The sequence below is a fragment of the Hemitrygon akajei genome, chromosome 10, assembly GCF_048418815.1.
Source record: "Hemitrygon akajei chromosome 10, sHemAka1.3, whole genome shotgun sequence".
In the NCBI taxonomy this organism is placed as follows: domain Eukaryota; kingdom Metazoa; phylum Chordata; class Chondrichthyes; order Myliobatiformes; family Dasyatidae; genus Hemitrygon; species Hemitrygon akajei.
The window spans coordinates 161972993-161988848 of NC_133133.1; the positions used below are offsets into that span (position 1 = coordinate 161972993).

Below are 15856 nucleotides of genomic sequence, written 5' to 3' on the forward strand. Positions count from 1 at the left end.
GAGGCACTGGCTGAGGCACAGCTGGCAGATGAGGAGATCCCGTGTTACAGAACCGCAGTCTCCGGTTTGCAGCTCCAGGACCTCCCCGTAGGCCCAGGTGAGAGGACCCTACTCTGTGATGTCGCTACCGGCCAGCCCCGTCCTGTCGTCCCGGCACCTTGGCGGCGACGTGTGTTCAACTCCATTCATAACTTGGCCCACCCCTCCATCCGCACTACCGTCCGGATGGTCTCCAGCAGGTTCGTTTGGCACGGACTCCGCAAGCAGGTCCGTGACTGGGCCAGAACGTGCCTGCACTGCCAGACGGCCAAGGTGCAGCGACACACCAAGGCCCCGCTGCAGCAGTTCCGCCCCACCCACCGGCGTTTCGACCACATTCATGTGGATATCGTGGGCCCCCTGCCAGTGTCGCGCGGGGCGCGGCACCTCCTCACTATCGTGGACAGGTTCACAAGATGGCCAGAGGCGATCCCGCTCACCGACACCACCTCCGAATCTTGTGCCCGGGCGCTGATCGCCACCTGGGTTTCCCGCTTTGGTGTCCCGGCCCACATTACCTCCGACAGAGGCGCCCAGTTCACCTCCAGCCTCTGGTCAGCGATGGCCAACCTGTTGGGGACTCAGCTGCACCACACCACTGCCTACCACCCACAGTCGAACGGACTGGTGGAGCGTTTCCACCGCCACCTAAGTCGGCTCTCATGGCGCGCCTGCGAGGAGCTAACTGGGCGGACGAGCTTCCCTGGGTCCTACTCGGCGTCCGCACGGCACCCAAAGACGATCTGCACGCTTCGTCGGCCGAGTTGGTGTACGGCGCGCCCCTGGTCGTTCCCGGGGAGTTCATACCAGCCCCAAGGGGGCGAGAGGAAGAACCCACAGCGGTCCTGGGCAGACTACGCGAGAGACTCGGTGCCCTGGCCCCCATACCCACTTCGCAGCATGGGCAGCACCCGACCTGCGTACCCAAAGATCTGCGGAACTGTAAGTTTGTGTTTGTACACCGGGGCGGGCATCGGCCACCGCTGCAACGGCCCTACGAGGGGCCGTTTACGGTGATCAGAAACGATGGGTCCACGTTCGTGCTGGACGTTGGGGGGAGAGAGGAGGTTTTCACGGTGGACCGACTCAAACCGGCCCATGTGGACTTGGCGCAACCGGTCAAGTTTCCGGCACTGCGGCGCAGAGGCCGACCTCCCAAACAGGGCCCGGCCCAGACTGTGGACATTGGGGGGGTCTACCGCTGGTTCTGGGGGGGGGGGGGGGGTTATGTGGCGACCCAATCACTAGCACACTCGAACCGGCTGACAATTAGCCAGAGCCAGAGACAAAGGTAGATAGCCTCAAGGAGTTTCAGTTACGTGCCTCTCGAAGTATCGAGTGGGGGAGACAGGCTTTAAAGCAAGACTGTGTTTTTGAAATAAACTTATTCTGTGGTTGCAGTTTATCGACTCCGTGTCGTAATTTCAGCGCTGCGCGTAGCACCCCGCTACAGAGAGGTTATTAATATGTAGACGATGGTTTCAGTGGAAGAGTTGAGATCAAGGTGGCCATTATGCGGTTTTTGTCTTGACTGTGTTTTGGAAAATGTTGGAGCGTGGAGAAGACCAGAGATGGGAACTCTATTTTGAAGTGTCGAGGAAGATTGACACATTGAGGCAAACGTGGAGGTGGTCAGCAGTCACTCTCCAGAGGCCATGGGTCAATAGATCGGCGATGCAGCGGTCACTCGTTTTCAAAATTCTGAGATTTATGTGATTATTGGACTGTAGTTTATGCTGCTCTCCTTCAGTTTATTATGTCTTCTTTCTTTGCAGGTTGGGGTTCCGAGTGGGCGATATGTTAAGTTTTTGTGCGATGAAGAGATTGGGGATTTGGGGTTTGAAGTTCTTGCTGGTTTTTCCGTGTGGACGAACCGTTAGTTTTGGTGCATGAGAGAGGGGGTTGGGGGCTTGATACTATTGTTGCTGTTCTTTTTTGCAAGGAAGGGGTTTGGAGTTTGATGCTCTAGCCACTATTTTCCGTGTGGGCGATCTGTTAGCTTTTGTGTGAGGGAGAGGCTGGTGGGGGTGGGGGGGGGGGGTTGGAAATCTTGTTTCTTTTTCCTTTTCTTGCAGGGGAGGGGCTTGATGTTTCTCTTTCAACTACTCCTGTGACTTCTTCCGTATTTCATGGCTATCTGGAGAAGACCAACATCCGAGTTGTGCTGTACATGCGTATTTCGAAAACAAAATTAACCTTTGTATTTAAGTGGACATGGATGAAAGAGGATTGGGTGACAAAATAGATTTGTTAAATTGGTTTATTATTGTCACATGTACCAAGATATATTTTAAAAAGCCTAACTTGTAAACCAGCCATATAAGACACCACTGCAGAGGTAGTACAAAGTAAAACAATAACAGAGTGCAGAATAAAGTGTTACATGACAGTGAACACACACTGGTCATAACAAGGTAGATAACGGCACGTGCAGCAGTCTAGAGATTGCTACACTGGAGGTCCTGCTTTTCAGCTTTCTACTCAGCACTCTAAATTCTCTCTTTAGAACCACTTCTCTTTTCCTTCTTACACCATTGATGCCAATACATACCAAACTTCTGGCTGCACTTCTGGCCTACCCTATCATCTGCGTGTCTCTATTGCATCCACAGACTCTGTGTCACTCCTCTGACTATAGAATCCCTATCACTACTGCAGTCCTCCTCTACTCCTTTCCTTCTGAGCCACAGCGCCAATGTCCCAGTTGCTGCGGCTCCCAAGATAGGTTGTGTCCCAAAATGGTATGCTTATCATTAAGGAGAAAAGCCACAGGACTACTCTGTACTGGCTGATCATTTCCCTTCCCTCTCCTGACAGTCACCCATTTTCCTGCCTCCTGCAACGTAGAGGTGACTACCTCCTTGCTCCTATCATCTCCTCAGTTTCCTATATGAGCCAAAGATCATCACACTGCAGCTCCAGTTCCTTAACACGTTCTCTGAAGAGCTGCAGATCCTGCACTCCACCCCTTTTTCTGGCACCCCATTCATTATACCTAGCTCTGCATCTTTGAAAGTTCATGCATTGGAAATATCAGCCATGTTTTTAACAGAAGCTACCTGACCTATTAAGTACTTCAACTATTGCCCTTTAATTTATAATATCTATGCATCTAAAACATGGAATTAATCTAGTTCACTAAAAGGGTTAAATAATTTTAATTAATACTTACAGAATTCATGGAATATATGAGCTTCAGCTCTGTCAACAACTGGCAGGTTTGAAACAGATGCCGCAGCTGCCTTCAGTGGTTCTAGAGAATGTGTTAAGGTTGACACTGATAGTACAAAGACAAATTATTCATCATTTTTCTGCTGATTTTGGAGGTGAATTGCCTGCCACATCCCTAATGCTGCAAATGTGGTTAAACTTCCGATGTACTTATTTGTCTGTAAAGTATTAAGAGGTGACCCAAGGCTATGAAAAGCACTGTAGGCATAGAAGTTCTTTCCCTTCATCATTGGACTGCAATAAGAAGGAAGATTTTCCCCTGTATTTGTTGTCTTTTCATGATGTGGATGTCGCTTGAAAAGCCAGAATTAATTTGCCACTCCCAATGTCCTTGAGAAGACAGTGACTATTTGTAGCCTTTGTCATGATGATACTCCCACAGTTATGTTGAGGAGTTCCAGGTTCAGAGCCAATGACAATGAAAGGCCAGTGAACGATTTCCAAATATGATTAGCACGCAACATCGAGGGGAAACTGGAGCTGGTGGAGAGCTCATCTGACTGAAGCCTCGAGAGGGAAGCAAGTTTAAAAGGTATCAGAGTAGCCTAGAGTCAGCAACCACTATGCTCAGGAGTCTGTGGAGATTTGGCACAACACCTAAAGCTTTGACAAATTTCTATAGATATGTAGTGCAGAGTGTATTGACTGGCTGCATCATGGGCTGGTAAGGAAACACCAATGCCTTTGAACGGAAGATTGTGGATTTGACCCAGTACATCATGGGTAAAGTCCTCCCAACCATCGAGCGCATCTACATGAGACGTTGCCATAGAAAAACAGCATCTATCATCAAAGATCCTCATCAATTAAGCCATGCTCTTTTCTTGCTGCCGCCATCAGGTAGAAGGTACAAGAGCCTCAGGACTCGTACCACCTCTTCATGGATAAAGTAAATTCTTTGTAAGCTTCATCTTGTGTTTTTCAGCTTGTAAAATACAAGCATGGCTTGTTTTGATTTACAGCATGCTAAAAGGGAGGAGTTGAAGAATTTTCTCAGTGGCTGTGGAAGGTGGTAACCAGTGGTGATCACTTAAGCACCTAACAGCAAAGCTGCCTGTAAAACTGGCCATAATACAAGATAAAACTTTATTTTTCTAGGAAATAATTGTTGCAAGGTTGCTCAGTCAGAAATATGTACTTTAAAATACAAAATGTAAGCATTGAGTATGAAAGTAAAATACAAAATGTACATTAAAAAGTAACAGTGCAAAATACAGTTGCGCAATGTAACCATACACTTATAACCATAACCTTGTGCAGGAAGGCACAGAGTCGACTGTACTTCCTTAGAAGGTTGGCGTCATTCAATGTCTGCAGTGAGATGCTGAAGATGTTCTATAGGTCAGTTGTGGAGAGCGCCCTCTTCTTTGTGGTGGCGTGTTGGGGAGGCAGCATTAAGAAGAGGGACGCCTCACGTCTTAATAAGCTGGTAAGGAAGGCGGGCTCTGTCGTGGGCAAAGTACTGGAGAGTATAACATCGGTGGCTGAGCGAAGGGCGCTGAGTAGGCTACGGTCAATTATGGAAAACCCTGAACATCCTCTACATAGCACCATCCAGAGACAGAGAAGCAGTTTCAGCGACAGGCTGCTATCGATGCAATGCTCCTCAGACAGGATGAAGAGGTCAATACTCCCCAATGCCATTAGGCTTTATAATTCAACCGCCAGGAGTAAGATATGTTAAAGTGCCGGGGTTGATTGTATTTAATGTATTTAAGTAAACTACTTAAGAACTTTTTAAAAGCTATTATTAATGCTTTTTGAGAGAGTGATTTAGATGCATATCATATTTTTACTGAGTTAAGTATTGTATGTAATTAGTTTTGCTACAACAAGTGTATGGGACATTGGAAAAAATGTTGAATTTCCCCATGGGGATGAATAAAGTATCTATCTATCTATCTATATTTAAAGAGGAGGAGCTGTAGATTCTTACAGCCACAGGGAGAAAGGATCTCCTGTGTTGTTCAGTGGTGCACGTCAATGGAATCAATCTGTCACTAAAGGTGTTCCTGTTTGTCCAGTATGCCATGGACAGGGTGAGAGGGATTGTCCATAATGCTCCATTGCTTCAGCCGCATCCTCCTCTCAGACATAACCGCTAGGGAATCCAGTTCCGTCCTCAGAACCAGTCTTCCTGAAGAGCTTATTGATCTTCTTGGTGTCAGCTGCTCTCACCCTGCTGCCCCAGTAGACTACAGCGTAGAATAGAATGCTGGCCACCGCTGAGTCAGAGAACATCTGCAATGTAGTACTGCAGACATTGAATGATCGGAGCCTCCTCAGGAAATATAGTCAGCACTGCCCCTTCTTGTACAGAGCCCCTGTATTTTTATTCCAGTCCAGTTGAGTTCCCAGCTATTTGTAGTCCTGGACGACTTCCACATCTGTTCCCTTAATGGAGATGGGAATGCAAGGTGTTTTCACCTTGCTGAAGTCCACCTCCAACACCTCTGTCTTAGTGATGTTGAGCCATGTTCCTAACCCCAGTTCTGGCTGCAAACTTAGCCAAGTTCCTGACCCTACCTGTTTCTAACCCCAATCCTGGCTTCAGCTCTGACTGCAATTTTACATTTGTGAATAATAAACAATATAAGTACTGAGCATCTCACCAGCTTATATTACTGCCCTGCCTCTGGCCACACTATTCACCACATATCGACACGTCATATAAGAAATTCAGACTTGTTTATTTCTCATATGTACAACAAAACATATAATGTTTGCGTTAACAACCAACACAACCTAAGCATGTGCTGGGAGCAATCTGGAAGTGATGCCACACAATCTGGCGCCAATATAGCATGTTCGTAATGTCAACAGAAGCTACAACAAAAGTAACAAATTAAAATAACAGCTGCAAAAAAAAGTCACCCATTCCTCCCTCCTACCCACCCACACAGACAGGCCTCAAACCCCATGACAAGCTGCTTCTGGGCTTTCAGTCTCCAGTCCTAGGCCTGGACTCTCAGACATCGACTTCCAACAGTGACCCAGGAGCTTCAAACAAAAGCCTTGACTTCTGTGCTTGCCGACTTCAGTCGTGACCCCAAGACTCATTCACGATGGAACTTTGAACTCCGTCCTCACATGAACCTCTCACACTGGGACTCACCAACTTCAGGAGTCACTGGCTGTTCTGTCTTCTGCCTTCTGCCTGCACAGATCTCTGATCCTGGAACTGGCTAACTTGGGAGGAGGGATGCGGGGGGACCACTGTGCCTCAATCTGCAGATTCACATGGTGGTCCATAAGATATAGGAGCAGAAGTAGGCCATTTGGCCCATCGAGTCTGCTCTGCCATTCAATCATGGGCTGATCCAATCCTTCCAGTCAACCCCTCTCCCCTGCCTTCTCCCCATGCCCTTCGATGCCCTGGCTAATCAAAAACCTATCTATCTCTACCTTAAATGCACCCAATGACTTAGACTCTACAGCCGCTCGTGGCAACAAATTCCACAGATTTACCACTCTCTGACTAAAGTAATTTCTCTACATCTCTGTTTTCAATGGACGTCCTCAAATCCTGAAGTCATGCCCTCTTGTTCTAGACTCTCCTACCATGGGAAATAACTTTGCCATATCTAATCTGTTCAGGCCTTTTAACATTCGGAATGTTTCTATGAGACCCCCCCCTCATTCTCCAGAACTCCAGGGAATACAGCCCAAGAGCTGCTAGACATTCCTCATACAGTAATCCTTTCATTCCTGGAATCATTCCCATGAACCTTCTCTGAACCCATTCCAATGTCAGTATATCCTTTCTAAAATAAAGGAGTCCAAAACTGCACACAATACTCCCAAGTGTGGCCTCATGAGTGTGTTATACAGCCTCAACATCATATCCCTGCTCTTATATTCTATACCTCTAGAAATGAATGCCAACATTGCATTCGCCTTCTTCACCACTGACTCAACCTGGAGGTTAACCTTTAGGGTATCCTGCACAAGGACTCCCAAGTCCCTTTGCTTCTCTGCATTTTGAATTCTCTCCCCATTTAAATAATAATCTGCCTGTTTATTTCTTCCACCAAAGTGCATGACCATACATTTTCCAACATTGTATTTCATTTGCCACTTTTTTGCCCATTCCCCTAAACTACCCAAGTCTCTCTGCAGGCTCTGTTTCCTCAACATTAACCACTCCTCCATCTTATCTTTGTAGCATCAGCAAATTTAGCCACAAATCCATTAATCCCATAGTCCAAATCATTGATATACATTGTAAAAAGCAGCTGTCCCAACACCTACCCCTGTGAAAGTCCACTGGTAACCGGCAGCTAGCCAGAATAGGATCCTTTTATCCCACTCTTGGTTTTCTGCAGATCAGCCAATGCTACATCCATGCTAGTAACTCCCCCATATTTCCATGGGCTCTTATCTTCCTCAGCAGCCTCATATGCGGTACCTTGTCAAAGGCCTTCTGAAAATCCAAGTATACCAGATCTACTGCATCTCCTCTGTCTACCCTGCTTGTAATTTCCTCAAAAAATTGCAGTAGGTTAGTCCGGAAGGATTTTCCTCTCAGGAAACCATGCTGGCTTTGGCCTTTCTTGTCATGTGCCTTCAGGTACTCCATAATCTCATCCCTAACAATTGATTCCAACAACTTCCCAACCACTGATGTCTATAGTTTCTTTTCTGCTGCCTCCCATCCTTCTTAAATAGCAGAGTACATTTGCAATTTTCCAGTTATCTGGTATAATGCCAGAATCTACAGACTCTTGAAAAATCATTGCGAATGCCTCCGCAATCTCTCCAGCTACTTCCTTCAGAACCCAAGGGTGCATCCCATCAGGTCAAGGAGATTTATCCACTTTCAGACTAGTTAGCTTCCTGAGCACCTTCTCAGTCGTAATTTTCACTGCACATACTTCACTTCCCTGATACTCTTGAATGTCTGGTATACTGCAGCTGCCTTCCACTGTAAAGATTGATGCAAAATACGCATTAATTTCCTTTGCCATCTCTGCATTTCTCATTACAAAATCCCCAGTGTCATTTTCTATTGGTCCTATATCTACCCTCAACTCTCTTTTACCCTTTATATACTTAAAAAAGCTTTTAGTATCTTCTTTGATATTAGTCGCCAGCTTCCTTTCATAATTCATCTTTTCCTTCCTAATTACCTTCTTAGTTCCCTTCTGCAAGTTTTTAAAAGCTTTCCAAGCCCCCATCTTCCCACTGGCTTTGGCTTCCTTGTATGCCCTCTCTTTTGCTTTTACTTTGGCTCTGACTTCAATTGTCAGTCACAGTAGTATCCTTCTTCTATTCGAAAATTTATTCTTATTTGGAATATATCTGTCTTGTACTTCTCTCATTTTTCGCAGAAACTCCAGCCATTGCTGCTCTGCTGTTCTTCCTGCTAGTGTCTCCTTTCCAGTTAACCTTGGCCAGTTCCCTTCTCGTGCCATTGTAATTTCCTTCGTTCCACTGAAATACTGACACATCGGAATTTAGTTTCTCCTTCTCAAATTTCAAAGTGAACTTGATCATATTGTGGTCACTGTTCCCTAAACGTTCTTTAACATCCTTTAAACATTCAACAAATTCTCTCTCAGGGTCCAGTACTGGCCTGGTTTTCCCAATCCACTTTCATGTTAAAATCCCCATCGATTATCATGACATTGCCCTTCTGACAGGCCTTTTCTATCTCCTGCTGTAATTTGTAATCCACATCCCGGCTGCTGTTTGGAGGCCTATATACAACTACCATTAGGGTCCTTTTACACTTGTCATTTCTTAACTCAACCCATAGAGACTGTACACTTTCCAATCCTATGTCATCCCTTTCTAATGATTTAATATTATTTCTTATACACAAGGCCACATCATCCTCTCTGCCGACTAACCTATCTTTCCAATACACTGTATATCCTTGGGCGTTTAGCTCCCAATGGCAGCCATCATTTAGCCAAGTTTCATTGATGGCCGTAACATCATACTTGCCAATCTGTAGCTGAATTTCAAGATCGTCCATTTTATTTCTTATGCTGCATGCATTCAAATACAACACACTCAGTCCAGTATCTGTTGCTTAACAAATTCCCGCACCTCAGCACTCATAATAAGTAATTGCTGGACATGGTCATGCGAGGCATCAAATTCTTAAGCAACTTTTTTTTTAATGGACTGCCTCCTTACTATATAACTCTGTCCCGTTGATGGAAACATCTACTTCATCACGCTCCCCTTTGTTCATCATTCCCAAGTTTAATTCTTAAAGTCTTCACCCAACAGCATTGTGGGAATACCTTTGGGACTTGCATGACTTGACAGTAGTGCAAACTGAGGAGACGCTACTGACATGATGATGGACTCTCACTGCTGCCCTAAATGCCAGTGGCGTAACAGGAATCCTGGACTCAATGGCATCTCAGCCATCAAAAAATACTATGCACAACTGCCAGCATTTCCCCATTTCAATTCCCTGGAAAACTTACTTATTCCACTCAACTCACTGCATAGAGGAGACAAAACTGGCCCTTTATCTTTTCTCACGTATTTTTTGTTGATTTGATCATTCTACTGACATTTTGGTCAATTTAATGTTCCCTGATCTAATCCTTCTTGATAATTTTTCTTCCAGACTTTACATTCTAAAAATTCCATGAATTCCTTGTCCTAAAACTTCTAAATAAATACAATTCTCATGCAACTCCTTCTAAACGATACCCGTGATACCACAAATCAAAACGATAAAACTTATACAGAATCCATGCAACACCCACTTTAAAGTAGAAAAGAGAAAGCGCAAGTACTGGAAATTTGACCAATATACCACTGATCCAATATGTGAAGACCCTTTATCGGAAATCAGCAATCTGAGAAAAAGGATACGCATCTCTACAGTGCTGTATCGTCGAGCCGCTCTGCTAACTTCAGATTTCCGAATGACAGGAGATGCCATTTCTTCAGATTCATGCCTGGAATAGAAGAGTTACCAGATTTAGAAAATAATTTTCGTGTTTTAAAAATAATGAACAATACTTTATTATTTTACAACAGGTGTTATAAATACTGCATCGACCATGAAAACTGCTGCATATTGTATTTTCGGAAGGGGTTAAAAATGGGAAGGTGAATTGAACACATCACCAAAAATTTATTTCTGTACAATTCAATGGTTATTTTTTTTAAAAACACTTCTTATTGATGTGCCTTCAAATTTGTTTGTTATATTAAATTTCACTTCAAGCAAAAAATTTGATAAACATTAATTGGATTATCAATTTTAATAAAAACATTTAAATTGGAAATGTCTTTTGCCTTCATTATTAGCTTAAAGCTTGTGGGGAAGAATATTAATTTCAAATCAGAGAAAACCTTTTGTCTAAAGTTGAAGGCAGTGGTGACCCATACATCATTGTGATATATGGGTATATTTTTGTAACACTGAATCAGTAGGATACTCTCTTGGACTGACATTAAACTGGACAGTGACAATTTAAAAATAAACCGGCAGATGCAGAAAAACTAAAACCAAAATAAAAGGCAACATTTGTGGGAAAAGAGAGAATTTTTCAAGTTAAAGACTCTAGACAGCTGTGTTATGGCAGACTATGACTCTTCTCCTTGGGTCCAATACTTACTACAATCTGACATATACCTCAAACCATATAGCTCCTTCCATACAGAGGCACAGTGACATCCCTTGGATCCTATTTACCTAATCTAAAGAAAACTCCCTGCCCAATCAACCATTCTTCTCCATCCTCACCTGCTCCAGCACCTATCACACAACCACTTTCATCCATACACAGATCCCATCGCACACACTCCAAATCTGTAAGGAGTCTGTATGTCCTCCCCGTGGAAAAAGTGGGTTTCCTCCCAAAGTCCAAAGAAGTATCGGTCCTGCGATTAGGCTAGAGTTAAATTAGGGTTTGCTGGGCAACACGGCTCAAAGGGTCTACTCTGTGCTGAATCTCTAAATAAATTTGAATTTTGTCCCTGCCTCTGGCCAAATGTGCCCTTCCCCAATACAACCCCACTTCTCTCTATCAGAACTCAACCCAATGTTGAGAACACTCCATGCTCATCTGATTCCCCCTTGCCATCCCACTTCTCTCCATTCATCCTGCCTCACTCCTGTGGTAGATAAGCTACAGGAAAGGATTCTGAAGGATAGCATATACACATATTTGGAAAGAGAGGGGCTGATCAGAGATCTTCAGCATGGCTCTTTGCATGGGAGACCACGCATCATGAATTTGAAACGATTTTTTTTTAAAAGGAAGTGACTGAGAAGGTCGATCAGGGCAGGGAAGTGGGGTAGGCTGCTCTGGAAAGTTAGATTGCATGGGATGAAAGGGGAGTTACCGTAGTTAATAGGATAAAAAAATTGGCCTGATGGTAGACTGCAATGGTGGAAGGTGTTTTTCGGACTGAAGGCCCACGACAAGTGACATGCCAAAGGGGCCGATTCATCATCTTTATGAACGATTTAGATGAAAACGAACAGTGGATGGTTAGGAAGCTTGCAGGTGACACTAAAATAAGTGTTGCATACAGTGAAGATGGAAATCAAGAATTATTGCGTGGTTTTAATTAGCCAGGTAAACAGGCTGAGGGACAGCAAATAGTGTTTAATTTAGGGATGTGCAATGTATTGTATTGTGGGAAGAAAAATCAGGGTAGAACTTTTACAGTGAATGGTAGGACCCTGGGCACCAAGGAGTACAAGTATATGGTTCACTGAAAGTGACATCACAGTAGACAGGGTGGTGAAGATGGCTTTCAAAATGTTGGCCTTCATTATTCAGGCTACTAAGGATAGAAGTTGTGTTGTTATGTTGCAGCCATACAAGATGTAGGCGAGGCCCTATTTGGAATAGTGTTCAGTTTTGGTCACCCTGCTGTATGAACGATGCCACTAATCTGAAAAGAGTGCAGAAAAGATTTTCGAGAATATTGGCACAAAGATTAGCAGTGTTATTGACAGTGTACAAGCTTGCCAAAGGATACGATAGGATATAGGACACCTGTATCTACAGATGGACAAATGGCAGATGGAGTTTAATCTGGGCACTGTGAAGAGAGATCAAATGTAAAGGGGAAGTGAACTGTCCATGGAGGATGCTTAATTGTATTGATGTACAGAGGGAGAGGGAGAGTAGAGGATGGGGTAGGAGGAGAGGGACAGAGCAGAAGATGGAGTGGTAGAGAGGGGGAGAGCAGAGGAAAGGGTGGGTCCAAGTTAACAGCTTCCTGAAATGGGCTGCACAAATTGATAGGATGGTAAAGACAGACACATGCCATGTTTGCCTTTATTAGTCGGATCATTGAGTTCAAGAGTCAGGAAGAGCTTTATAAAATTCAGATCTGGTTGCATCTGGAGTTTGGCCTTCAATTCTGGTTACCATTATAAGATCATAACACATACAAGTAGAATTAAGCCATGAAGCCCATCAAGTCTGCTCTGCCATTCAATCATGTCTAATTTATTATCCCTGTCAACCTCAGTCTACTGCCTTCTCCCCATAACCTATGATGCCTTTACTAATCAAGAACCTATTAAGCTCTGCTTTAAATATACCTACAGAAACAAATTATATAGGAAGAAGAATCTATGACAGTTTTTGAAAGTTTATTGATAACCTTCCTTAAGGTTGTTATAGCCGGGGGTGGTATTGGGCATTGGCTCCCACTACTTATTAAATGCTCCCAATGGCATGAGTCTCAGATAGCCTCTCACAACCAAGTCGAGATCCTTGCCTTCACAGGTGACTCAGCTACTAAGCCCGGCGGAACCATTTCTACTGACAGAAGGGGCAAAGGCACCTTAAAACCAGTCACTTTGGGCAGATGGGGCTTGTCAGCCATGGTTGGCAGCTCATCTCAGAGAAGGAAAACTCTGATCTCAAACCTCCGCCTGCTGCCTTGCAGCTACACCCACTCATGGGGAAGGCTTTGGGAGTAAACCCAGACAGATAAATCCGGAGCCCCTAAGACACCCCTACATTGAGTTCAATGCTGACTGACAACTCCTGCGACACTCCTGATACCAAACTGTACCGGCCTCTGCCGATCCTTGAGGTTCATCAGATACATGGAGCGGGGGAGCTTGCTACATGGGCAACTGCTCGCTCTCCGTATCGTACTGCCCAGGCTTGCATATCTAGACAGCTAGGACGCAACGTCCATGGTTGATCCTGTCTGACTGAGGCCTCACTTTTTTTTCACCAAAGGAATCTGATTTACAGGACATACTGAATAGGAAAGATGTGGAGAGGGTGCAGAAGAGTTTTTTTTAAACCAGGCAGCTGCCTGGAATAAGGGGAAGTTGCATAAACAAAGTTTTCTCTCCCCTCCGGAGTGGCAGAAGCTGACAGAAATTCATAGGTTTATAAAATTATTATAGCAATTTGTCATAATTGCTAAATTGAGAAGGATACCTCTCTTTCCAGAGAGCACGCATGAAAGTTGAAAGGGGGGGGGGGGGGACAAGGTCAAAAAAGATGTACAGAGCAAGCACGAGGAAATCTGCAGATGCTGGAAATTCAAACAACAACACACACAAAATACTGGTGGAACACAGCAGGCCAGGCAGCATCGATAGGGAGAAGCGCTGTCGACGTTTCGGCCGAGATCCTTCGTCAGGAGCAATGTTTTTTTATTCACAAAAACTGAATGGGTTCCCGGAACGCACTCCCAGAATTGGTGGTAAAAGCAGATCCAACAGAGGAATTTAAGAAGCTCTTGGATTAGCAGGCAGATACACAGGGAATTAAAGGATATGAATCGTGTGCAGAGAGAAACGATGTTTTTAGCTTAATTAGCTTGGCACAACATTGTTGACGAAGGATCTTTTCCCATACTTTGTTTCCAGGACACGGGAAGTTGATCAGGTTGGGACTGTATTCAGTAGCATAGGGATGACCTTACAGAGATGTATAACATCAACAGGGACATAGATAGAGTGAATGCACAGTCTTCGGGAATCAAGAACTAAAAGTTTACTGTAAGTTTTATAGGAACCTGAGAGTGGTCAGTATATGGAATGAGTTGCCAGAGGAAATGATTGAGTAGCTACAACAGCATTGACAAGACACATAGCATAGGAAATGTTTATACTCTTCACCTCGAGTCTAAACTTTAGAGGGAATTGGTCAAACGCAGGCAAATGTGACTAGTTTAGATGGGATCCTTGGTCGGCTTGGATCAATTCGACAGAAGGGCCTGTTTCCACTCTACGACTGCTCCCCCACCCCGACATCCCTCTCCTTCTCAAACCCTGCCCAGTACACACCGCCCAGGATCTTCCTCACGCCCCCACTCACACTCTCTCTGCCACATCCACCTCTCCCTCAGCGGCTGCTCCCCGGCCCCTCATCCCCGGCTGCTCCTCGCTTCTCTCCCCGGCCCCTCATCCCCGGCTGCTCCTCGCTTCTCTCCCCGGCCCCGGCCGCTGACTCCCCAACACCCCGGACGAATGGAAATCCGCTGCTCCTACCTCGGCGTGGACTCAGCCCAAGCTCCCGACATGGTCGCCACCGGGATGCCGCAAGTGAGCGGCCGCCACTCCACCCCTCAAACCAACCGCCAAACAACGCGGGGCCGAGGCCGGGGCCGGGCAAGAGGTGACATGGCTCCAGGCGGGGCGCCCTCTGCTGGATGGGCAGCAACCTGTTCTCGGCTCCAGGCCGCGCGCCCTCTGCTGGATGGGCAGCAACCTGTTCTCGGCTCCCAGTGATCAGAATGTCATTGAACCTCGCTTGCTTGAAGGGTGAAAGTAGTTTTCTATAAGACTTTGGAGAGCACCATAAAAACAAAACAAAACACAAATACCGAAAAGCAAGGTAGAATAAAACGGAAAGTGCTGGACGTTTCCACCACGTAAAGAAGCATTGGTGGTGGAATAAACAGTATTAACATTTTAAGTTGATGACATTGTGAATTTTATGTCTCCAGTGCTGTTACAGATTAAAGATTATCTTTATTTGTTACATGTATATGAAACATAGAGTGTTGGGGACAGCTCATAGGTGTTGGCACTATTCCTGCGCCAGAGCATGCCCACAGCTCACTAAACCTGACAATGTATGTCTTTGGAGCGTGGGGGGAAATCGGATTATCTGAAGGAAACACGCGGCCACAGGGAGACAGTACAAACTCGTTACAGACAGCCGCAGGAACTGAACCCTATTAGTGATGGCCAACAGTGCAAAGCGATTACACTAATCATTGCGCCATTTGCTGACGACGCTATTCTCGTTGGTCGAGTTAACGGTATGATCTGAAAGCCATCTCACTGGCGAAGTGGAGATTCCGGGCTATACTGGAATCAACGAGGGACGTTCAACAGCTGTGGCAGGGTTTGAATGTCCTAACTTCTTCTGACATAGGGGACAGCAGAGCTTCGCTTCCAGGTGAGCTCAATGCCTTCTCTGCTCGCTTTGATCACCGGAACAGCGAGGAACCATCGCACACCTCCAGGCCTCCCGACGATCCTTTGGTCTCAGTGACGTGCGGGCTGCCTTCAAGAGAGTGAATCGAAGGCCAGCATCCGCTCCGGACGGAGTACCTGGCCAAGTACAGAAGACCAACTGGCTGGTGTATTCACAGATATCTTCAACCTCTCTCT

General features: G+C 45.4%; 1 protein-coding gene across 1 annotated transcript in view; it reads right to left on the minus strand.

Annotated features, from left to right (window-relative positions):
- nup107 (nucleoporin 107) overlaps positions 1 to 14869 on the minus strand; it is a 57947-nt gene extending 43078 nt beyond the window's left edge. Inside the window, exons 1-3 of the mRNA XM_073059550.1 lie at positions 14726 to 14869; positions 10111 to 10196; positions 3212 to 3292 (exon numbers count right to left, since the gene is read on the minus strand). Of these exons, the coding sequence (XP_072915651.1) occupies positions 3212 to 3292; positions 10111 to 10196; positions 14726 to 14757 (199 nt within the window). The 5' untranslated portion in view covers positions 14758 to 14869. The remainder of the gene's footprint in view (positions 1 to 3211; positions 3293 to 10110; positions 10197 to 14725) is intronic.
- Between the last annotated feature and the right edge of the window lie 987 nt (positions 14870 to 15856).